Source organism: Sciurus carolinensis, chromosome 17 (assembly GCF_902686445.1).
Source record: "Sciurus carolinensis chromosome 17, mSciCar1.2, whole genome shotgun sequence".
NCBI classification, from domain to species: domain Eukaryota; kingdom Metazoa; phylum Chordata; class Mammalia; order Rodentia; family Sciuridae; genus Sciurus; species Sciurus carolinensis.
Genome location: NC_062229.1, coordinates 13,818,225 through 13,842,781, shown reverse-complemented (window position 1 = coordinate 13,842,781; position 24,557 = coordinate 13,818,225). Strand labels below are relative to the sequence as shown.

The 24,557-nt window shown below is 49.4% G+C and overlaps 2 protein-coding genes across 9 annotated transcripts in view; both read right to left on the bottom strand.

Moving 5' to 3' along the window:
* Window positions 1-3,858, bottom strand: part of Carm1 (coactivator associated arginine methyltransferase 1) — a 41,245-nt gene extending 37,387 nt beyond the window's left edge. For 2 of the 4 annotated variants that reach the window (XM_047531126.1, XM_047531128.1), the window contains exon 1: window positions 3,578-3,858. In XM_047531126.1, coding sequence (XP_047387082.1) covers window positions 3,578-3,797 — 220 coding nt within the window. In that variant the 5' untranslated portion in view covers window positions 3,798-3,858. The remainder of the gene's footprint in view (window positions 1-3,577) is intronic. The other 2 variants (XM_047531129.1, XM_047531127.1) reach the window with 2 other exon arrangements.
* Window positions 3,859-5,290: 1,432 nt separating this feature from the next.
* On the bottom strand, window positions 5,291-24,144 carry C17H19orf38 (chromosome 17 C19orf38 homolog). 5 transcript variants are annotated; one of them, XM_047531642.1, is made up of 7 exons: window positions 24,041-24,144; window positions 16,702-16,801; window positions 15,165-15,470; window positions 12,955-13,047; window positions 10,400-10,427; window positions 9,798-9,841; window positions 5,291-5,903 (listed from the first exon to the last, which is right to left on the bottom strand). In XM_047531642.1, exons 2-7 carry the CDS (start codon window positions 16,730-16,732, stop codon window positions 5,629-5,631), a joined length of 777 nt encoding a protein of 258 aa, XP_047387598.1. In that variant the 5' UTR covers window positions 16,733-16,801; window positions 24,041-24,144; the 3' UTR covers window positions 5,291-5,628. The 5 variants fall into 5 exon arrangements, with proteins under 5 accessions (XP_047387598.1, XP_047387597.1, XP_047387599.1 ...); XM_047531644.1 differs by lacking the exon at window positions 24,041-24,144 and adding an exon at window positions 8,553-8,590 and having other exon boundaries at window positions 5,625-5,903; window positions 16,702-16,825; XM_047531641.1 differs by lacking the exon at window positions 24,041-24,144 and having other exon boundaries at window positions 16,702-16,825.
* Between the last annotated feature and the right edge of the window lie 413 nt (window positions 24,145-24,557).

The window sequence follows — 24,557 nt, the reverse complement described above, 5'->3', positions numbered from 1 at the left end:
GCTCAGAAGGACCACGCCAGAGGGCCTCCGCCTCTGCCCAGGGACAAAAGCTAGCTTTAGTAGCTGCCTGGATAAAAGCCAGGGTGACCAAATGGCTAGAAGGGGTAGTGAGGGTTGCCTCAGGGTTGAAGCAGGATGAAGATGACAGGACCTTCTGCAGTTGTCATCCTTCTCACAGACAAGGTATAGGTGTCAAGAAACAGGGCCCACGAGTCTCTGTCCCATCACCAGGGGTACAAGACAGTTGTGCAGCCCTGCAGCATGATGGGCTCTATCCTAGAACAGTCAGGTCTTCCTATCCACAACAATGCCATTGCTCTCAATAACATCTATGAAAAACTTACTGTTTACTGAATGCTTGCTATACGCTGGACACCCTGCTCCACACACCCAATCAACTTCGCCCACTTTCCTGGGCCCCAAGTGGCATGATTCCCACTGCAGAGGAAACAGAGGCCACACACAGGTAAGTGTTGCTACAGGTAAGAAAACAGGCTCAGGGAGGTCAAATAGCTAGTTCGGAACCACACAGTTGACCAGCACCTGTCAGACTCCACATTCGAGGTCCTACCTAGCACTCACAGAAGACTCTGGTCCACCTCACATCTTCCAGAAAATGGAAGATTTGTGCCCATATCCTGGCCAAGTCTTCCTATGTCCCTACCTACAAAGATGCAAATTCTAGGAGTCAGGAAGCACAAGTGGGTCACAGCATCTGTGAGGACAGGTGAGGACAGGCGTCAGTGCTCCTGATGCTTTCTCTCTGGCCAAAGCACTTAGGCCCTGGAAGGGTCCAGGTGGAAAAAGAATGAAGCCAGGGAAGGGAGGTCATCCCAAGAGAAGGCCCAAAGCTCCCAGCAGCCTGCTTCAAACCTGAGGCATAGGGGAAGCTCCCCCTTGGCCCACCCAACTGCCACATTCCCCTCCCATACCCCAGGGTGGCTGCAGTGTCTAGAAAGCCTTGCTCTGGATGGGGTGCCGGCAGCCACACACCCCAGCCGGGGGCTGTACTCACAGAATGCTCCAGAGCAGGTCCTCTCTATGCTCCTACCATCCCCACCACGCAGGCTTTTGTTCTTGAAGCAGCAACCCAACCAACTCTAAGGCCATTGCCAGCCCCTATGGGTAGAAGGTACCACTGCAAAGGAGGTTTTCATTCATTAGGCTTCAACAGCCTGAACCGTGAGGAAACTGTGGCACAAAGTCTCACAGCTAGTAGTAAAGTGGCAGGGCACAAGATTAGCCCATGTAGTGTGACCCAAGAAAGAGAAGTCCAAGTCCTAATCCCCAGAATTAGGAAAGTGATTTAATTTGGAGACGGGGTCTGTGTCCACATAATTAAGGATCTCAGAATGACACTGTCCTACATTTACTCTAATGCCCAGTGTCATAAGATGAGAGCACAGAGAAAAACTATGTGAAGTCAGAGGCAGAGACTGGAGTTTTGCTGTCATAAGCAAGCTATGCCTGGAGTCACTGGAAGCTGGAAGAGTAGAGGAAGGAGTCTCCCCTAGAACCTCCAGAGGGGGCGGGGCCTGATGACACGTTGATTTCAGACTTCTGGCCATGAACTAAGAGAGAACACATTTCTGTTGTTTTAAGCCACCAAATTTGTGTTCATTTATTAGGGCAGCCCTGGGGAATTAATACACCCAGCTTTGGTTGCCTCCAGAGCCCATGTTTTTAACTCTCTACTAATGTTATGAAAGCATAAAGGGGAAGAAATTCTCTCTGACCCCTGAGAATATTATCTGGGATTGAGGATTTCCGTTTGAGAAATGTGGACTTTCTCCTCTTGAAAGTCATTTGTGAATTGCCACTATATAACTTATAACACTGTCAGGGTTATCTTTTTCTTTTTTGGTTCCTTCTCTCTCTCTCTTTCCTGTGGTGCTGGGGTTCCAATGCAGGATCTCACATATGCTGAGCCCCCAGCCCACTTTCATGATTATCAACAACAAAACAAAATAAAACTCTTCTAAAATGAAACACTAAAAACAGGGGAAACTGGGTGTGAGGTATTTGAGAATAGTGTGCACTGTTCCCAGTAATTTTATAAATTTAATACTGTTCTAAATTTTCTGCTTAAAGTTTATTTGAGCAGGCACAGTGGCACATGCCTGTAATCCCAGCAACTCGGGAGGCTAAGGAAGGAAGATTCCAAGTAGGAGGCCAGCCTCAACAACTTAGCTAGACCCTGTCTCAAAATTTAAAAAAAGGTTAGGGGTATAGCTCAGAGAGGCACAGTGCCCCAGGGTTAAATCCCCAATACACACACAAAGAAAAGAGAGAAAACCAAGCCTCCTGGAACTCTTTTGAGTGTAAGGCCAGGGACACTAGCTTGAGAAACTGCTTATTAATGCTTGCCAAATGAATGGGCTTGCTTAGGATCTGAGGTCCTGCTGAGCTTAGATGTCAGTCCTGAGTTCCCAATCCTTCTTCCCTCTCATCTGGTCCAAGAAGACCCTAGTTCTTCTCCAGTGTGACAAAAGGTGTCACACTTGGGTGACAGACACACTCCTTTAATCTGTTTTCAAAGTCAAGACTAAGGGAGAACCCACTGCTCCACACACTTCCCTTGAGAACACCCAGTTCCCAAAGTGGCAAAATTCCCACGGGGCCACAGCTAGTAAAGGCCTTCTCGGTGGCTCTCCAGAGCATCAGAGCAAGAAATCCCGAGAGACAAAGGCGAATGAAACAGAATAGCAAAATGTGAACGAGGAATCTGAGAGAAGAGAGGAGAAAAGAAAGAGTAACAAGAAAAAAGAAAAAGGATGAATTACAAAGACTAGGGATGGGGGACGTCTTGGCAAGCACGTTTGCGATTTTCCCCCTACTGAAATGTCAGTTTTGAAAGCAGCTTCTGAAAATGCAACTAGAGTCTCACATCCCCAAAAAGGCGACAGCAGGCGCGTGGTGAAGGAGGTGGCTGTGTTACCTCTTACTTCTAAGCCGGCCATCAGAAAGCGGCCCTCCCCTTCCACGTTTCCACCCGGAGCCCCTCTGGTGGCTCGCACCACCCTCACATGGGCCCTTTCCCCAGCTCTAGAAGTTTCCCACTCGGAAGGTCCTGAAAGCCAAGCCCTCCACAGGGGAGGCACCCGGTCCTCCCGGCCGCCCGGGACTGGGAATTACTTTCCAACTGTCCTCAGTAGTCCAGGGGGTCCCCTGAGATGGCCAGAGGCCGCCCACACCCCACCCTCCTCCCAGCCAGGGCGGCCACACCCGCTTCCGACACCCCCTCGCCCAGCTTCCTCCGAATACCCCTGCCACTGTCTGCCCCCCACTTCCTGCCCACCGCCCCCTCCCAAATCTCAGGCCCCTAACTCGCCGTTTCGCGCTTCCCTCTTTATTCGGGGCACCTCTCCCCTCTGGCCACCACGCACGCCTTCTTTTCTCTGTCCCTTGACGCCGGCGCTCCACACCCCCTCACTGCCCGCGCCGACTCAACCCCCGGGACCCCCAGCCAGGTGCCCCCCAGGCTCGGGGCCTCCCCGGGGCCCCCAGAGCCGCCAGCCTCGTGCGCAACCCCCGCGCGCTGCGCGGCCCTCGGCCCAAGCCCGGGGCCCCCACTCACGGCTGTAGAGGGCGATGCCCGCCGCGTCCGGGCCGGCGCGCACCTCGAGGCGCAGCGCCTGCTGCTCCGCGTGCCGCTGGATCTCGCCGTTCGCGTCTCCTATGGTGAGGAGGCGGGCGCCGGGGAACACGGACACTGCCGCGCAGGGCCCCGCGCCGCCTGGGCCCGCCGCCCCTGCGCCGCCCGCGCCCGGTCCCACTGCCGCCGCCGCCGCTGCCATCTTAGATCCGGCTCCAGGCCCCGCCGCCGCCGCCGCCGCCACCGCCGCCGCGCCCGGGCCCAGGCCGCCGCCGCCGCCGCCGCTGCCGCCGCCGCGCAGGCCGAGGCCGAGGCCGAGCCGGGCAGCGCCACCTGCCGGCCACGCCACGCCTCGCCGCCGCCGCCGCCGCGGCCCGGCCCCGTGGCACAGCGCCCCCTGCTGGAGGTCTTGGGCGCAGGGAACGACAGAATACACGCGGGGGCGGGGCCGGCCCCGCCCCGCGCGAACGGTCGCCGCTTTGTGAGGTGGCTCCGCCGCACAAGGACGGCGGGGACCGGAGCGTGCGTCAGGAGGCGGTGCACGGCCGCGCGGACACGCCCCTAGGAGATCTGGATCCCGCCCCAAGGCCGGCGTGGCGCGAACGGCCGCGCTTTGTAAGGCGGTGCGGTAACTAGGGTAGGGGGCGGAGCGTGCTTCCCTGGGCGGCACCGGGCCACGTGGACACGCCCCCAGGAGGCCTGGGCCCCGCCCCCGCCCCTCGTCGCACGAACGGCCGCGCTTTGTAAGGAGGTGCTGATGCTCCGCGAGGGCGGGGACGACACTTGGCCGCGCGGACACTCCCCGGCCCCGCCCCGTAGAAACCGCCGTCCTTTGTGAGGCGGCTCCCCTCCCTCGGGGATGTCAGGGGCAGGTTTGACGCCCGGACGGCTCGGGCGCGCTCCCGGTCCCGGCTCCAGCCCTGGTCCCGCCTGACTTTGTGAAGCGTCTCGCGGAGGCGGGGTCCAGCTGCCACCAGGGCCCGCCCCCATACCTGTCCCTCTCCCCTCCCACTGAGACTTTGTGAGGCTTTGGCTCTGCGTGAGCGGAGCGAAGGGCGTGGCCACAGCCTAGGGACACGCCCCCATCCTCCGGCCCTTTGCCGGCCTCCCTATTGGAAAAGCAGTTTGAGATGCCCCCTGGGTCTCTACCCTTGACCTGAACTCCGTCTCTCAACTGCTCCTTTCTTCCCAGTTATCTGTGCCCTTCCCAATGTCCCGTCCCCAGCCCTGGCCCTTCACCCCCTCCTTCTACACAAAACATTCCTCATCCCCTCCCTCAAGGTCTCTCCCTCCTCCAAATGGTGGGTAGCTCGTGACTCCACCGGTGGCTGCCTGTGTCCTGTCTCGACTGTTCCAGGTCCCATCGGCTTTAGAGGACCTGGGATTACCCCGTTTGCCGTTCACCCTTCTCTGACCCTCATTTTCTCTTCATTTTCCCCAACATCCCTTTGCCCCTACACAAAAAACATTCTACGTCCTGTTCTCCATAGTTGAAGGACCCTAGCAGAGACCCTGTGTGCCGCTGCCCCCTCCCTTCATTCCCCCGCCTCCGTAGGTCTCCCACACTACCTTGACTCAGTTCAGGGGTACCTTAAAGGTTGTGGATTCAGGCATGCTTCCCACTCCTCAGCTATCCAAGAGTTGGATGCCAGAGGTCCCAGGTTTGAAGGATTACACGCCATAAAGACCTTAGGAACACCTCAACATGTGTTATAATTAATAACTTAGGCATGCCAGCAGGGAGAACACACAGAACACCACCCCCAACCCTGTGCTCAAAAACCCAGTTGTGAAGAGTCAGGTGCCTGAACCAGATGTACCTGGGAGTGGAAGAACTGGGGGCAGAGTGTGGAGAGCATGGACCCCTTATGTCCAGCTGGGGGCCAAAAGTAATCCTGACATCTTCCCTGGTGGTCATGAGAAGTGAGGAATCCACAGAGGGGCTTCCTGCTTTTGGCCCAGCCTCCATGCAAATTGCCTTCACCCACTCTCCCACTCTCCTATGAGTGTGGTCCCAAGGCCAGCGGGCCCCTTCATCTCTGTTCAACTCCCTGAGAAGGCAGCAGCCACAGAACATAAACCCCTGCTGACTCTGGAGTAGCTGAAAGGAACCTCAGGCCCAGAAAGGCCCAGGCAGGTGGAGCTGAATAGAAGGGGTTCCCAATCCTCAGCCTCACTGGCATGCCCGGAAAGTGCTGAATTCTGGGGGCTCCGGTGAGGATGACGTGGAGGTGGGCCTCTTTCGCGGTCCACAGTTGCCAGGGCAAGCATCTACAGTTACTGCTGTGTCTTCTTCTGAAGTCATTTTCTTGGTCCATGAAAGAAAAAAATCAGAAAGAACTGGGTGATTTGGGGCATCCGAATCTAAGATTTCCCAGTGTTCTGAATCTGAGACTACCTCAGACCATCCGGTCTCCTCAGCAAACTCCCCAAGCTTCAGGGCCCTGCTCCTCCGTTCCTTGCCTTCTGTTCTCCAGGGTTCTTGCCTGATTAGTAGAGGACCAGAGAGCAGGAGTCCAAACCCCAGTTCTATCCTTTCCTGACAGTGTGAGCTGGTTGAGTGATTTAACCACGTGTGCTTCAGTTTCCCCTTTTGAAAAGTGGGGAGAATGCTAGAACCCACCTTCTAGGGTTGCTATGAGACTTAAAGAAGCAAAACAAGTAAACAGTGGCTGGCACCTCATAAGCTTTGTTAAATGAACACATCCATTGCCATTCAGAGTCCCTCAAAACTTTCAAGATCTACCCTCTTCTCTATCGTGAATACTTGAAACACTAGTCAAGGACAAAGGGACTTACTAGAAGTGAAACCAAGTGGTTGAGAGTAGTCTGGGGTTCCAAGCTTGCCTCTCCCTTGCTAGCTGACTACAGTAAGGTCCACATCTGACCTCAGGGAACTTATTTGTAAAAAGAAATTGTCAACCCCACTTAGCAGGCTGTTATAAAGTTGCATATCAGGCGCTCAGCAAGGTAACAGTAAAAACTAAACTAGAGTCAGCTACTTCGTAGTCGTTTCAACCAACAGCACAGCTTTACAAAGCTTCAGTGTGTGATTTTCTCTTTTCTCTTTTCTAAAACCCAGCAAACTCTTTCTCTGGCATTTGTATATATGTTAATGCTATTTCTTTTGTCTGAAAAATAAAACCTGTCTTAATTTGAAAAAAAAAAGGAAAGAAACCAAAACTGACTGTGCTGATGCAGCCTGTAGTCTCAGCTACGCAGGAGTTTGAGACAGGAGGATCACAAGTTTGAAGGCCAGCCTGAGCAACTTAGAGAGACCCTGTCTCAAAATAAAAAGGGCTGTGTATATAGCTTAATGGTAGAGCAATCCTGGTTCAATTCCCAGTACAGGGGTGGGGATGGGAGCCTTTTAAAAAGGCTTTTTTTTTTTTTTTTTTTTTTTTTTTTTTTTTGGTCCTTGTAGATGGACAGAATGCCTTCATTTGTTTATTTGTATGTGGTGCTAAGGATTGGCCCCCGTGCTTCACACGTGCTAGGCAAGAGCTCTGCCACTAAGCTACAGCCCCAGCACTTAAAAGGCTTTTTTTCCTTGGCGGGGTGGCACACGCCTCTCATCACATAACACAGGAGATGAGGCAGGAGGATTGCAAGTTTGAGACAACTTAGCAAAGCCCTAAGGATTTAGTGAGACCCTGTCTCAAAATAAATACATTTTTTAAAAAAGGCTAGGGATATGGCTCAGTGGTTTAGTGAACCCATGTTCAATCCGCAGTACCAAAAAAAAAAGAAAAAAAAAAAAAAAGAGGGAAGCCAGGTATGGAAGCCGGTGTAGAATTTTTTTTTTTTTTTTTTGCGGTGCTGGGGATTGCACCCAGGGCCTTGTGCTTACAAGGCAAGCACTCTACCAACTGAGCTATATCCCCAGCCCTGGTGTAGATTCTCATGGAGTTTTAGAGACTGCCTGACCGCTGGGTTTGTCTTAATGGCTCAGGATTTGTTCTAGGAACTGAGACCTCAGCCAGTGCCAAGCCCTCTTCCTTCTCACCATCTGTATCCCCGGGACACGAGTCCTTATCTCCAGCATTGCCCTCTCTCCTGGCCTCCAGGCTCGGGCTCCACCTGCTCACGGGCACCACCAACCTCAGCCTGCCCTTCCCCAAGGCTTCCTCCTCCTCTCTCGGCCTTCTACAATCTCTTTTCCCAAAGGAAGCACCAGAGGGCGCCTGTGCGCACCCGAATCCAGTCACCTCTCACCTCTATTCAGAACCGTCCAGGGCTCCCATTTTACCTGAGAAAAGTCAAAGTTCTATAACATTCCGTGTGTCGGAATGAGACCTGAGGCCCCCTGTCGTGGAGCCCCCTCTGTGGAGAGGAGCTGACTGAACATGTCCTTGATCCGTGGAGTTCATGTGTCAGATATCTCAATTCAGTTAATAATAATAAAATATAAATGCAAAGACCACCCCAAAATGCAGCCATGCAGAGGAGTCCCATAGACCCAGTTTTAAATCCCAATACTGGCACTGTATGACAAAAGGAACGACACGTCTTAAAAATAGGGGATTCTGACCTCCCCCTACATAGAAACCCACAGTGGGACAGTCCCACTTATGGTGAAGTCCCTGAAATTAAACACAAGACTAAGCCAGGAGCGAACCACATAATGCATCAGATTGTTCTAAGGCAATACCAAGGACCCCAGAGAGACCACTAAGTTACCTTGAATACTGTAGCCATTCTGAGGCATTTTCCTAAATTCGCAGGCAGCACTGACCACAACAGTATATACCCCCCATATGATAACATTGTCCCCTTCAATCCCCTGGGAATATCAAAGTCACCCTGGGCTCAATGACAAGTCCCACTTCGGCTGTTCTGTTTTTTCCTGCCCCCAGAGCTCAAAGTCAGCGGGTATACCCAGGCTGGTGGTAACCTCCACCGGACTAGTTAGGATGAAGGAAACAGGAAACAGGAACCAAAGAAAGGAGCCACTCACCGGGGAGATGGCAAACAGGGAGTTATCGAAGGACATGTCTGAAATAGAAAGGAAAGCCAGGATTGGGGGCCAGTTTTCACTTCCCTGTGCTCCACCCTAATCCTCCCACCTTGGCTTACAGCCCCCAGTTCAAAGTCTACCTGGAGGAAGGGGTGGGACCATTTCCCAGTATCCTCTCCTGCTCCCTTCCCACCCATTCTGCAGGTGAGCGGTGAGTCTGAACTACACTTTGAACCCAGAGTCTCTCCTGTGCACAGCCCTCTCCAGGGGGCCTCCCCAGTCTGGTCAACTCCCACCTTCCAGAAGGAGCACCTGTCAACCCCTCCCACTCCCCAGTCCACCCTATTGCTAGATCGCCCCCCTATTCACCCATACACCACACTCCTCTTGCAGGTCTCTGTTTAAACACTGCTTCCTCTAGGGACTGCCTGCCTGGTCCCAGCCGGTGCAGACCCTCCATCTGCTGTTTTCCCCACTGGAATCTGGACTTGTGGGCAGAGACCACACCTATCTTGATCATCATGGGACCCTCTTAGATCTCAGCACATAGTAGGCGCTCAATAAACAGGTCGTGCAGTTAATCGAGCATAGAGAATGAAGTTTTCTGCGCTTGGGTCCCTTTCAGAGAGCATCGCCTATCACAAACCAGCTGCCTCTCGCGCCCCAGTGGAAGCAGGCAGAATGACACGTTCCGGAAGGCAAGCAGGCCATTCATCGACGATTCGCGTGACCCACACATAAGTAGTCCTTCCCAGGTGGAGCTGGCCATTCAGTGGTGGAAGGAAGCGAGTTATTAAATACACAAGCATCCAAACATTACTTTTTTTTTTTTTGGTGTTGGCAATGGAACCTAGGGCCTCGCGCAGGCTAGGCAAGCTCTCTAGCACTGAAACACAGATCCCAAAGATTATGTCGTTGTGTTCCTACCAGGGATAAGGACAACAAAGCAGTGGAGGCACGTGAGTAGCAAGCTCCCACCTGTCTAAGGAGCCTGGAGAGGCTTCCTGGAGAAAGTGACCAAGAGAAGGTGACTGAGACCCAAGAGAGGGAGCGTATTCTAGGCAGTGGGCAGAGCCAGTGAAAGGCAGGAACCTGGGAGGAGGAAAGTGAGAACCCAGAGAAAGGAGGGTGAGGGTGTGTTTTGACCCTAACCAGGAGCAAACAGCTGCAGAAGAGGTTCAAGTGACCATAGCATTTTGAGACAGTGACCTCACCCTGGTGGGGTCAGGAGCAGGGAGCACACACCTGTGGTGGTGAAGTTTATCTGGGCCCAACAGGATTCTTGCTCTCTGCAAAGAGATTCAGAAGAAGTTTGCCCCATGAGACAGAAGGCTTCTGGAAAGTCCAATTCTGGGTCTTTGACCCCTACCCACCCTTACATCCTCCCCACAAAGTGAAAAAGCAGTTAATGCTCTGATTTCCAGAGCTATAACACTGTGCAACAGTTCTTGGCTATCAGGAACCAGGCCCACTTCTAGGGTCATTTGAGCTCTACTTAAAACCAAGTGGATCCACGAAAGTTCAGGGAGGACATCTAGAGTGGTCTTTTCTGGCAGCTGGCTGTAAGGGGATGTGAGAAAGATTAAGACACTTTCTCCTTGTGTGACTGAGCACTGAGCCTCTGTCCTTTCATCTGTAAAATGGGGTTATTCATCGTTCCTGCTTCCAGGGCTGTGAGGTGGGATCACTGCTAGCACATTGCCCAAAAGGCAGTAGGTGCTTAAGGAATGCCACCTGTTCTGTTCAACACTCCCACCAGAGGTGGATGTTTGAAGACTGCCCCCCCAGCCAAAGGAGTGCCCTTCTGATCCCAAACTACCCTATGAGGGCCCTAGGGATGGTCTTACCTTTTTTTCTGTAATTTTTTTACTTTCACTGGAATAGGAAATAAACAAGCATTTGTTAGATCATGGTTTTGACTGCACCAAACAATTTTTCTACACCCAGAAAATCTAAAACCCCCTTTTTACCTTTGCAACCCAACCTTGCCTCTTTGGGTGGAAATTTGCTACTCAATGTGAGACCTACTGCTAACAAATGCTTTTATTTCTTCTTTTTTCCAGATGGAGTCTCACTGTTGTCCATATAATCACCTCCAACTCACCATTCTCCTGCCTCAGGCTTCTAAGTAGCTGGGACTGCAGTCTAGTGTCACCAAACCTGAACTTCTCTCTCTCTCTGTCTCTCTCTCTCTGTCTCTCTCTCTCTGTCTCTCTCTCTCTCTTTTAAAATTTTTTTTCACTTACAGTAGTAATATATGTTAAACAAAACTTCAAGCAAGGCACAACATATGACACCGTTTTTCTTAAAAAGTATGAGTTGTACAGGATGTAGTGGTACACGCCTGTAATTGCACAGATTTGGGAGGCTGAGGCAGGAGGATTGCAAGTTTGAGGTCAGCCTGGTCAACTTAGCAAGAACCTGTCTCAAATTTACACACACACACACACACACATACACACACACATTTGGTAGCAGGGAACTGAACCCCGAAGTGTTTAACCACTAACCCATATCCCCAGCCTTTTTTATATTTTATTTAGCAATGGGATCTCGCTGAGTTGCTTAGAGCCTCGCTAAGTTGCTGAGGTTGACCTTGAACTTGTGATCCTTGTGCCTCAGCCTCCTGAGTCACTGATATGTGTGTGTATATATATATTTGAGTTGCTATAAATATATTTGAGTTGCAGTTGTTGCCAGGAGCTGAAGCTGAGGGTGGAGGGAATGGGAAGTTATTGCTTAATGTGGACAGGGTTTCCCAGTTTGAGCTGATGAAAAAGTTCTGGAGATGGATGGTGGCGATGGATGCACAATAGTGTGGATGTGCTGAAGCTACTGAATTGCTATGTATATTTTACCACAATCAAAGAATTACGGCTATGCGAGTGGGTGCACACCTGTGATCCCAACAACTTAGAAGGTTGAGGCAGGAGGATCACATGCTCGAGGCCAGCCTGGGCAACTTATTGATGCCCTGTCTCTAGACAAAGTTCTCAGTGGGGTTGGGGCAGTGGAACATCCCTGGGGTCAATCCCCAGTACCACTCTATCTATCTATCTATCTAGCTAGCTATCTAGGTATAGTTGTTCCAGTATCTGTGGGGGATTGGTTACAGGAACCCCCAAAGTATAGCAAAATCCATGGAAGCTCGGGTACCTTACATAAAATGTGACTTGGTGATTTGCCTCCTCTGTAGACTTATTCTACATTTTTATTTATTCTGGGTACCTTATAATTAGATGGCAGTCATTGTACCATATTTGTACATGCAGATAACTATTTGATCAGTCTCCTTCCCAGATCCTTCCCTTTCCCTTTCTTCCTCCCTCCCCCATTTGCTTGCTCTAATATACTGATCTCCTTTTTATTATTATCACCATTATTATTTTAATAAGTGCATTAGAATTACATACATATAAGCAGGATTCACTGTAGTATAGTCATACACAGATGTAACATAATTTGTACATTTCATCCTCTCTACTTCCGCTTCCCCTCCTTTCCTCCCTCCCCCTCGATCTTCTTTCTCACACTCTACTGGTCTCTCTTCTGTTTCTCCTCTAGACTTCAAAATCATCAAAATCATCTCTAGATGGCTTTTTTTTTTTTTTTTTTTTTTTTTTTGGTACTGGGGATTGAACCCAGGGGCACTTAACCACTGAGACACATCCCAGCCCCTTATATTTTTTTATTTTGAGACAGGGTCTCGCTGAGTTGCTTAGAGCCTCCCTAATGCTGAGGCTGGTCTTGAACTTGTGATGCTCCTGCCTCGGCCTCCCAAGTTGCTGGGATTATAGGCATGCATGACCACACCTGGCTGTAGATGACTTACAATACCTAATAAAATTATACACAATATAAAGAGTTGTTATACTGAGAATTAATGACAAGAAAAAAGTCTACACGTGTTCACAAAGACACCAATTTTTTCCCCTTTCACAGTGCTGGGGGTGGAACCCAGGGCCCTGTGCATGGGAAGCATGTGATCTACCACTGGGCTACACGGCAGCCCCTAGACACAAATGTGTCCCCAGCATCTCTGAATCCATTATCAGTTGAGTCTGCAGATATGGAATCCATGGATACTGAATCTGTGGGTAGGGAGGGCCAGTTGTACAAGGTCATTTTACATAAGGGACTTGAGGGTCCATGGTTTTCAGTGTCCATGGAGGGGCCTGGAAACTGTCTGGAGAATGTGTGAGTTTGCCCTGCTCACCACCATCTCCCTTATGGAAGGTTTCTTCACTGCTAAGTTGTAGAATAAGCCCTCCCCAAACTGCCTGTCTCTGTGCTTCTAGAAACACGGGTGTGAGCATGTGAGCGTGTGAGCGTGTGAGCACACGGCACATTCAGAAGTGGCCAGTCGGTAGCGCATGGCCCTGTCTTCTTTCCGTTCTCTCACCTCTCCTGACCACCACAGCAAAAGCCGCCAGCCCAGTGAGGAGGAGGAGGGCTCCAGCCAGGCTCAGCCAGAGGGCCAGGATCCAAGTGGGCACTAGAGGGAAACAGGAAGAGAGCGAGTGGGCAGGTGAAGGAGCTGTGGGGGAGGGTGGGACCTCTGTCATGTCTCCAGGTTACCTTGAGGCTCCAATCCTCTTCCAAAAGAACCCTGTGATTTGGGTGCAGTGGGACCCTGGGAATTAGCCAATTAGCATATGTCTTGTAATTAGCATATTCCCTCCCACTGTCACTGTGATTGGTTCAATCCCGGACAATGAAAGGTAATGCTGGGGCTTTGGCTGGACCACTGGGAGAAGAGGATTAGGCCTCTGGCTTGTATTGTATCCCTGATAGGATATTCATCTGGGGCTTCTGGGCGTGGACATAGAACAAAGCCAAGTTGAGAGGTGGCAAATAATTCCTGAAAACTTCAAGCTTCTGGATTCAGCTGCACCTGAAGTCCTAATATGGACTGACTTCAGTGAACCAACAAAATCTTCCTTGGTTTCTGAAGCCAGTGTGAGCCAGGTTCTCAGTTACTTGTCACCTCAAGAGCCCTGTTTGTCCAGGCTATGAAGGTGTCAGTGACATCCATCCCAAGCCACGCAGTGACCCCTGAATTCACAGAGGTCAGTCACAGGGAAATGGAAGTAAAGGACTCAGCTTCCCTCCTGGAAGAGAGAGGGGATCTCTTTAGGGCCCCTGAGGGGAGGTCCCCTGACCCCATTGTAGGTCAGGAGCTGAGGAGCCAGGAGGGGAAGGAAAAAACGTACAGGGGAGATTCTCACAGTGTCTGGCCTTATCCATTCATTAACCTGTGGTAGGAGGGCTGTTGTGACCTCCCTACTCTAAGACCACAAGGCCAAGGTGAGAGAAGGCAGCCTTTGACAGAGGAGCTTGAGGCCAGGAAGGACACAGAAACCCCTCTGTCATCACAGCTTGCAGACTGGCGGGTAGCAAGGTCCTCTTTGCAGTGGAAAAGTCCTGGTGACGGCTCCCCACACCCCTGGTGCTGGGAATTGAGCCTAGGGCTTGCGCATGCCAGGCAAATGCTCTACCCCTGAGCTACATCCTTAGCCCCACCCCTTGGCTTCTTGATCCATAACCCATGCCCAGTCCCTTCTCCTGGAAAGACCAGAGAAAGACATCCGCCCTCCCAGGGCTCCCTTCTCACTCAGATGAAAAGCTAAAGTCCCTGCTGCAGTCCACTAGGCCCTGCATGACCCTCCTCACAGCCTCCCTTCCCTTGTCTCCCCACACATTCTTCCTCGTTCACTGTACTTCAGCCATTCTGGGGTCCTCAGTGTTCTTCAAACACACAAAGCATGCTTCAACCTCAGGGCCTTTGCATAGCCTGTTTCCTCTGCTTGCTATACTCTTGCTCTTGAAATCCACATGGTTAGCTCCTTCTCATCATTCAGATCTTTCTTCTCTTTTTTTCCAAGATGGGGTCTCACTATGTCACCTATGTTGTCCCCAAACTCCTGAATTGAAGTGATCCTCCTGCTTCAGCTTCCTAAGTAGCTGGAACTAGAGATAAGCCCTATCACACCTGACTTTATTCAGATCTTTTCTCCAACATGGCCTCTTCAGAGAGCTCTTCCTTGTTCACCCTACTCTCCCCTGTGTATCAGCTTTGCACTTTACTGGCACACTATTTATTGGACCCTGTGTTTATCGTCTGTCCCACCCCCTGGGAACATGGGTTGCAGGAGGGCAGGAACACCATTTTGTTCTCTGCTGGACCTCCAGTGATAAGGACAGAATCTGATACATAGTTGACGTACAAAAATGTTAAGTGACCAAAATGGGAAGGTGTAGTGGACCGTGGAGATTTTTCTTCAGTGCTAAGTATGGAGTACAGGGCTCACATGTGCAAGGCAGATGCTCTGCCCCGAGCTACTAGTGTGGAGACCCAAGACCTGGAGTTTGAGGGGCTCATGGCATCCCAGCTCTGCTACCTGTGTGCCTTGGGCAAGTCCTTGCACATCTGTGCTTCCGTTTCTTATCTGTAAAAAGCAGAATCACTGTGCCCATCTTGCAGGGCAGCTGAGGAGACAGGAGGGAAAGGCAAGGGGCCTCTGGCCAGTTAGGCCTGGCCTTCCTGCAATGACCTCCCAGGAGAGGGCACAGCACGTGCCACAGCTGGGGTGAGCCCAGGGGAGGGCTTACCTGGGAAGGAGACGTGCACGGTCTGGCTGAGGTCCGACAGCTGGGTCTGGCTGTGCTCGCCTATCACGCTGTACTGACAGTGGAATTTCCCCCCAGGAGCCTCGCCGCCACCACTCAGGTTGAAGGTGACTCCGAGCTGGTCTGCTGGGGCCTGCAGGAGCTGGACTACCTGCCCCTCTCGATACAGCGTGAAATTTACCCCCAGGAAGTCCTTGGGGGCTGTGCATGAGATGTGGATGGGGTCCTCTTGGCTGCTCGGGTAGGGGGGCACCAGGAAGATGGCTGGCGCTGGGATGGCCAAGGAACCTGCAATGCGGAATAAGGGGAGGTGGCAGTGTGGGTGCATGGTTAGAGAGCACCGTGTGACCCCGGCAAGCAGATCACCTCTCTGGACCCTGTTGTTTTTATTTTGATTTTGGTGCTGGGGACCAAACCCAAGCCTTGCGCCTGCTTAGCATGGGGCTCTACCGCTGAGTGACACCCCCAGTACCTGGGCCTTGTTTTTTTTTTTTGTTTGTTTGTTTTTGTTTTTTTGTTTTTTTCTGTGCACCAGGAGGCTGGCAATCTCCACCCCACTGCCCACTGCAGTATTCAGGGCATTGGGTTCCTGGCACATCTAGGGGTCACGGTGGTTGAGCCTTTTAGAATGATGGCCATGGTTATTATATAGTGACACAAGTACACTATTTCAGTCAGCAACGCTGTGCACCAGGCCCTGTTCTAGGTGTTGGGGATAAAGTAATGAAGGAGACAAATGAAGAGACAGGCAGCTGATGGTGTCTCAAGGAGGCAAGGAGTTCTGGGCAAAAGGAAAGCTGCATGGGCTGGAGGGCTTCCTGGAAGAGGTGTCAATGTGAGTTGGGTGTGAGCTGGGTGACAGCCTTTCAGTTCGAGGCAATGGCAGGGGCAAAGGCCCAGAGGATGGATGGGTCGTGGGGTGAGTCAAGCTGGGGGCGGCGCCCAGCAGCAGAGCACTTGCCTACCATGTGCAAGGCTCTGGGTTCCATCCTTAGTGAAAGAAAGGAAGGAAGGAGGGAAATCCAGGAGAGGTGGGGAGGCCAGGGTGGCTGGGGGAGTTGGACCGGGGCTTCCTGCAGAGGGCGCTCCTCCCGGGAAGAGTTTCTCGCCAGCTGCCCACAGGCTCTCAAGTGAGCGGCAGGTATGGTCAGCACAAGCCTTCCCTTATCCAGCTTCCATGGGCTCTGCGGCCAGTCCCCCCAGAGGCAGACGCCCCTACTGCCCCAACTCCTGTCCTCAAAGGCAGGAGCCTGCGGAGGTCAAGTGGGGCTGAGGCAAGGGGTGTAGGCACAGCTGTCTACAGTGGGGTGATATTTCTGAAAATCTTGACTTGGGCGTGAGGAGGAGCCTAGGAAGAAAAGGCTGGGAAGTTTCTAAGGCTCTTGGGCAAATCAGTCCAGGATCCGCCTCCTCCATCCCCTCAGATGAGCAGCCTGCCTCTGGACGCTGTCCTCAGAGCAGCAACCTATGCAGGAGACGGGGGAGCAGGCTGGGGTGCTGGAGGGGCCGTCAGACTCACCGGCTGCGAAAAGCAGGACAGTCCAAGGCATCTCTCCTCCTGCGTTTGGCCGGGAAATCTGGCTGGGACCAGAGGGTCCAGGGCTCCCCGCCAACTCCTCCTATGAGGCCAGAGCAGGGAAAGGAGAACCAGGACTGATTCGAACTAAGTGTTTCCTCAGTGGCAGGAAGTTGCACACACACTTGGGCTCTGAAAGAGACTCTCTTCTCCCCACCCCTTCCCTAAATGCACAGTACAGAGGCTCCGGCCCCTGTGCAGTTTGCAGATTAGGAGGGAAATGAAGGAGATGGTGTTTGTTTTTTCCCTCCCTCCATCTAGGAGGACTCCTGTGCACAAGGAAGGGTGACAGCAGTGGCTGTCTGGGAAACTCATGCCCAAGACAAAAACCATGGTCCAAGGAATGCCAAAGGGGGCCAAACACGGGAGGGCATGGTGGTTAGGGTTTGGCCTCTGACTGAAAGTGAGACCTGACTTGTCTGAAGCTTCAGTTTGCTGCTCTATAGAATGGGGCTAAGATTAGTGGACATAAGATTCAAAAAATTAATGGCATAAAAGGCAATGGCTAGCCAGGTGCGGTGGCGCACACCTGTAATCCCAGGGGCTCGGGAGGCTGAGGCAGGAGGATCTCGAGTTCAAAGCCAGCCTTAGCAAAAGTGAGGCACTAAGCAACTCAGTGAGACCCTGCCTCTAAATAAAATAGAAAATAAGACTGGGGATGTGGCTCAGTGGTCGAGTGCCCCTGAGTTCAATTCCTGGTATCAAAAGAAAAAAAAAAAAAATAGGCAATGCCTAGTGGGTACTGAGTGCTCCCAATGGGTATCCACGGAGGAGAATCTTGGGGCTTCACCAGTCAGGAAAAATGTAGCACTTGTCTAGTTTGAGAAAATGGTATAGTTTGCAGGATTTATTGCCTCCTGTTTATAGCCCAGAATCTTCTGAGTCTCTGTCTTATGAGTAGATTTGCTTTGGTTATGCTGTTTGTGTCTAAGCCAAACACCTCCAGCTGGATAGTTCCCTGTGCTCTTTGTTGCAATTAGCATTGTGTGTGTTTGTGTTACTGGAGATTAAAACCAGGGGTGCTATACTACTGAGTTACACCCCAAACCTTTTTTTTTTTTTTTTTTTGGTACTAGGGATTGAACCCAGAGCTTTGTACTTGCAAAGCAAGCACTCTACCGACTGAGCTATCTCCCCAGCCCACTTTTTTATATTTTATCCCCAGCACTTTTTAAAATTTTATTTAGAGACAGGGTCTCACTAAATTGCTTAGGGCCTTGCTAAATTGCTGAGGCAGGCAGCAGGCTTAGAACTTGTGATCTTCCTGCCTCACAGCTTTGTGAACTTCTGGCTTACAGGAGTGCATCACCATGCCCAGCTTCTCTTTTCTTGATTAGTCTTGCTAGGGGATAGTTTTTTTTTTCTGGTACCAGGGATGAACTCAGGAGCACTTAGCCACTGAGTCACATCCCCTTTTTTTGTATTTTACCTAGAGACAGGGGCTCACTGAGTTGTTGAGGTTGGCTTTGAACTCATGATCCTCAGACTCCCGAGCTGCTGGGATTACAGATGTGAGCCACCACGCCTAGCACTAGGGGTTAGTTTTATTCATCTTTTCAAAGAACTAGCTTTTGGCTTTTTTCTCCCTCTATTTTCTGCTTTCTATTCCATGACTTTTTTTGGTCTTCATTCTTTTCTTTTAGTTACCCTGTGTTTAACTGGGTCTTCTTTTTTTAGCTGCTTAATATGAAAGCTTAGGTTATTTGTCTTAAAACTTTTCTTCTAACACTTTTTATTTTGGTACCAGGAACTGAACCCCAGGGTCCTTAACCACTGAGCCACATCCCTAACCCTTTTATTTTTTGAGACAGGGTCTCACTAAACTGCTGAGGCTGCCTCTGATCCCCCTTGTGATCTCCCTGCTTCTGCCTCCAGAGCCACTGAGATTATAGGCGTACATGACGGCACCCAGATAAAACTTTTGTTCTAAAGCATTTAAAGTTATACCTTGCCCTCTAAAGCACTGCTTTAACTTCACCTCACACATCTTCATATACTGTATGCTTTAGTGTCATTGTTATATTCGTATTTTCCTTGTGAAATTTTCTATGACCCAGAGATTACTTGGGCGTATGCAGTTTACTTTTCAAATATTTAGGCTTTTTTTGGTAGCTTGAATGTTAGTGATTTCTAATTCCTCTGTGATCAAAGAATATACTCCATATATTTCAATCCTTTGAAATTTATTGACACTTTTAATGATCTAGCAACCCTATCTTGATTCACTTTGAATGTATAATAGAAATGAAAATATACTCAGCAATTTGGAATAATTTTCTGCAATTATCAATTAGACTAGGTCACTGTGATTCAGGAACACTTCTGAATTTGTTGACTTCATCCAGATTTCTCTAAAAAGCTTTCTTCCTCCAGGAGTGCAGAGTTGCAGTCTGTGATGTCACCTGCAGTGTCCCTAAAGCCTATCAAATGCTTGGCACACAGTGAACCATAAATTTTCTTCATTGTCTGACCTGAAACTCCAAAACCACCCATTCAGTCCATTTTTTTGTGTGTGACTCTATGCTAGGTATGAAGATGGAGTTAAGAGAGATTCCTCATTTATTTATTCCTCCAGCAACTTGTCAAGGGTCACCAAAAGCCCAGAATTGTGAGGGTGCCAGAGATGTTAAGTGAAATAACTTCTGCTTGAGGAGCTCAGAGGTCCGTCCGTCAGACGAGTAAGCGAGGAGAGTTCAGCTGGTGAAGTGGTATGGTAGTGATGGCGAGGGGCTTTTACCACAGCTTCAGGAGGTTTAAGGAAGGCTTCTGGGAGGAGGTTCCTGGGAGGCGGGAAGGGCATTCCAGGTAGAGTAAGTACTGTGCAGGAAGGGACCTGGATACATGTAAAGGCTTCATTCTGGGAGCAGTTAATATGGCATGGGATCAGCAACCTGGCATTTTGAATTCATTTGACCCTTGCTCAGAAAAATAGCCATATATACTGTATTGGATGATGCCCTCGAAAGCCACTGAGGATCATGGCAGGGTGAAGGGAAAACGGATGGTGATGAAGCCTCAGGCCAGGGGGCTGTTACCACCTGTGGAACAGGAATTGTGGAAATTGTTTTAAGAGTGCTGTAGTTGCAGGTTTTGGTAAAGAGATGCAGAACAACTAGGCAGGAGCTAAGGAATGCAGACATAGGCTTCCTTCTCTGCTAGCACTCAGATAATCTACCAAAGCCAAACTCAACTGCAGGTGAGGGTGCATGGCAGCCAAGTTGTCCTTATGTGTGGCTATCAGCCTCCTGGAGTACAGAGAAGTCCAGGGTAGAAGGAGAACAGAAACTGCCCGCACACTCACAGAATCTTTGGGTTGTGATCTCAGGAGATCAGTGACCTCCGGAAGGCAGTCTGTAAATTCGAGGTTCTAAGAAACCCAGTCGGCTAGACCCTAGGTCAACACTACAAAGCGAAGAGGAACCCTTGACGTGGCTCTTACCAGCTGTTTCCATCTCTTATCTGGTTACTTGTCTCACCCTAGGCCTTCTGGTCTTCTTCATGTCCCTGAACTTCCCAAGTGCCTTCTGACCTCAGGGTGCCGTTCTCTCCCTTCCACTTCAAATGTCATCTTAAGTGATACTTCCTCAGGGAAGACCTACTTGATTCCACTAAGGCTAAATTACTTACTCCATCATCATCTACCACCCAGTTTTACTTCTTGGTGCCTTTGGCTACCTGAAATTGTTTTCATGCTGAACTTGCTTGTCTGTTGTTTCATCTCTGCACTAAGACATCAGCATCATGAGGACATGGACAGTGTTGGTTTAATTCAGTGTCAGATGCTCAGCAAATATTGGTTGACTAATTGGGGAGGGGGAAAGTCTTTGCTTCTGTCTAATGGAGGGACATGAATCACCCATCTAGACCCTAGAGGTCAGCAAGAATGGCAGAGTATCTCCAAGGGCCCATCCTGTCACAGAAACAATAAGACAACAAAAATGGCTGGAATCAACTTTGTCTGATCTCTGAAAAACAAAAGTTTAGGTAAGCCAAGTGAACATTCAATTAAGAAAAAGACAACTTGAATATGACAGGAAAGCTTTACCCCATTTCCTTCCCCAGTGTAGCAGAGATCTTGAAGACAGAATCCTGTGTTCCCCGTATGAGGCCCTGGTGCCTACTGGGGAAAGGAGCCCCATTCTTGAAGTTTTGTTTGTTTGTTCTAAAGTGTTTGGGGGCTACTGAAAGAGTAGCTCAGTGGTAGAGTGCTTGCCTAGCATGTGCCAGGCCCTGGGTTCAGTCCCCAATACACACACACACAGGAAAACAATGAACATGCATGTGATCAGAAAAAGACCTAAGAGGCTAAATCTAGAGACTCAGGAAGCTAAGACAGGAGAATCTCAAGTTCCAGGCCAGCCTGGGCAACATAGCAAGACACTGTCTCAGAATAAAAAATTAAAAGGTCTGGGGATATAGCTTAAGTGGCAGAGCACCCTTGGGTTCAATCCCTGGTACTACACACATGCACACACACACAAAAAAAAAAAAAACAAAAAAAAAAGGAAATAAAGAAGAAAAGAATAAATGAACCCAAGAGGATCCTATGAGTTCACCTCTGGCTGATCTCTATGCCAACTATAAGCAAGAGGTGAAGGCTAAGGTAGAGCTGTAAATGCCCTTGTAATCTATTAGGGTACCCCAGTACAGATTCACAAGGACTGAGAGTTTCTTTGTTCTTTCTTTTGTCTGTATAATAAACAAAAAACTCTCACAACTCAACAACATAAGATTGGCAAGACTTGAATAAATATTTCTCCAAAGAAGATATACAAATGACTAACAAACACATGAACAGATGCTCAACATCCTTACTCATTGGGGAAATATAAATCAAAACCAAAATTAGATCACTGACACCCATAAGGGTGATATAATAAAAATGATACAGGGTTGGGGATATAGCTCAGTTAGTAGAGTGCCTGCCTCACATATCCAAGGCCCTGAGTTCAAGCCCCAGCACTGCAAAAAGAAAAAAAACAGAAAATAACAAGTATTGATGAGGATGCGGAGAAATTGGAACCCTTAGATTCCCAGGATGGCATGGCTTTATTTCACTGAACATTGTGGATTGTGAAGTTTTAAGACTCACGTTCCAAACTGTGCACTGTGGCAAACACCTGTAATCCCAGCAATTTGAGAGGCTGAAGCAGGAGGATCACAAGTTTGAAGCCAGTCTCAGCAATTTAGCAAGACTCTGTCTCAAAATAAAAAATATAAAGGGGGCTGGGGATGTAGCTCAGTGGTAGAGCACTTGCCCAGCGTGCTTAAGGCCCTGGGTTCTATCTTAATACTGCAAAAATCAGACAAACCACATTTCAGGCCAGCTGTGTTGGTGTGCATCTGCAGTGACAAGTGATAGCTACTGGGGAGGCTAAGGTAGGAGGATCACTAGAGCCCAGGAGTTTGAAGGCATCCTCGGCAACATAGCTAGACCCTATCTCAACAAAACAATCATGTTCCAATCACATGCATGGTTGGAAGGAATGGAAAATGTAGCTACTGAGATATTTTGGCAGTTCTTCAAAGAGTTAAACATACAATCAACATATGATCCAGCAATTCCACTCCTAGGTATATATATAAAAGAACTGAAAGAAGGTAATAAAAAATACTTGCTCACATGTTCACAACAGAACTGTTCACCACAGCCAAAAGATGGAAACAACCCAAATGTCCATTAATGGATGAATGGATAAACACATTATGGTGTAATCATACAATGGCATATAAAAGAAACATGCTATCTGAAAGAAGATAGATACATAATGTTCACATATTATATGATTCAATTTCGATGGAATACTTAGAGTTGGTAAATCCATAGAGACAGAAAGTGGATTGGTGGTTGCCAGAGGTGGGATGAGGAGGAATGAGGAATTATCTCTTAATGGGATTCTTTCTGACGGAATACACATATTTTTTGGTACTGGGGATTGGACCCTGGGGTGATTTCCACTGAGCTACATTCCCAGTTCAGTTTTGATTTTGAGACATAGTTTCACCAAGTTGCTGAGGTTGGCCTCCTACATGATGGTTGCACAATACTGTGAATCTATTAAATGCCATTGACTGTTCCCTTTAAAATGGCTAATCTTATATAATGTGAATTTTACTGCATCTTTAAAAAATCTGAATAAAATAAAGACAGGAATTACCTATTCTCTGCTGCAACTTTAAAATGTATAAGCAGTGTATCTAAATGAAAAAAAAATCTTGGCATTGAAAAGAAATACTGTGTATATAATCTTTGATATTACAAATCCATGCTACTTCCTCAAGTTCCCCAAATGCAGGAAAGAACTGACAACCTCTAGCTTTATTTGAAGAGTAACTGTTATCAGTTACCAACCTCATTCAGTCTATCCTGGAAGGCTATCAAGATTTCCGTCTAAACATTGTTTTTTTTTTTTTTTCTTTCTTAAATTGGGGATTGAACCCAGGGGTACTTTCCCACTGAACTACATCCCCAACCCTTTTCATTTTGAGAAGGGGTCTCATTAAGTTTCTTATGGCCTCCCTAAATTGATGAGGCTGGCTTCAAACTCACGATCCTCCCGCTGGGATTACAGGTGTGTGCCACCACGCCCGGATTTAAAAATATTTTATCTCGCTAAACTGCTCAGGGTCTTGCTAAACTGCGTAGGCTGGATTTGAACTGGTAATCTTCCTGCCTCAGTCTCCCAAGCCCCTGGGATTACAGACGTGAGTTACCATGCCTGGCTAACATTTTTTTTTTTTTTCTTATATTTAGACGTAGATTCCATTTGGCCCAATTACTTCTTTGGTGGCCTCCAGATTTTCTAAAGCCAGGCTGAAGGAATGGTTAAGTGACAGGTTGCTCAACAGAGGGCAATATACCAGGAACCAAGTAAAAATTACTCACTAGCCTATAACGTGCCAAGAGTAAGCACTTGGCAAGCATTATCTAAGTCCAACCCAAGGAGGCTGCTAGTCACAGTTGGGGTTATCATCATCCCCATTTTGCATACAAGAAAACTGAGGCCCAGCAGGGCCATCGCCTTAAGTAAAGGGTGGAGTGGGTTTGAATTAAGCACTTTGGCTCCCAGGCCCACACTTTCACCTCTTTTGTCATTTTCCTGACCCAGGGCCTCAGGTTTATATGCGGGTCCTCTAGTTAAGACCTATGGGATGCAGGTTGGGGCCACGGAGACTTGATGCAAGGAAAGCACTGCACTCACTATGGACCAAACCTCCAACGTCCTCTCACTGAATTCTCACAGCCGTCCTATGGGTTGGGCGCCCAGAGCCCCCAACTTACAGACAAAATTGACAAAGTGATGGTTTAAGGTGCAGAGAATGGAGGGTCGGGCGTCGAGTCTCGAGGGAGGCGGCCGACACTCAGTAACCAACAATAACACTAGAGCCTCCATAATGAAGCATCCCCACCCGGCCTCAACTGGGAGTTTTTAATAGGCGAGCCCTACGGGTCGCGCGCAGGGCCATATCAAACAGGTATCACTAGTCCGCTCCGTTCTGACTAGATCTACCAACGGTCCTGGCGCCGTGTACTCTGGGAAAACCTCCGCAAGGCGCTCTAGGAGGACCCAGCCACCTCTACCTTAGTTGTCTTAACTTAGGCCTGCAAAAGATGTGCCATCATGGCGCTTAGTTTTTTTATTCCCCACCCTCAAAAACTGAGACTAAAGCTTGAGACTTAAAAAAAAAAAAAAAAAAAATTCTCCGTTGAGTCTTTTCATACGCATATGGCATTCACTCGGTCAGCTTCCCTCTCAGGGGGTCCTTCACGGTTCCCTCAGCGTTTCTGGTAAACGCGA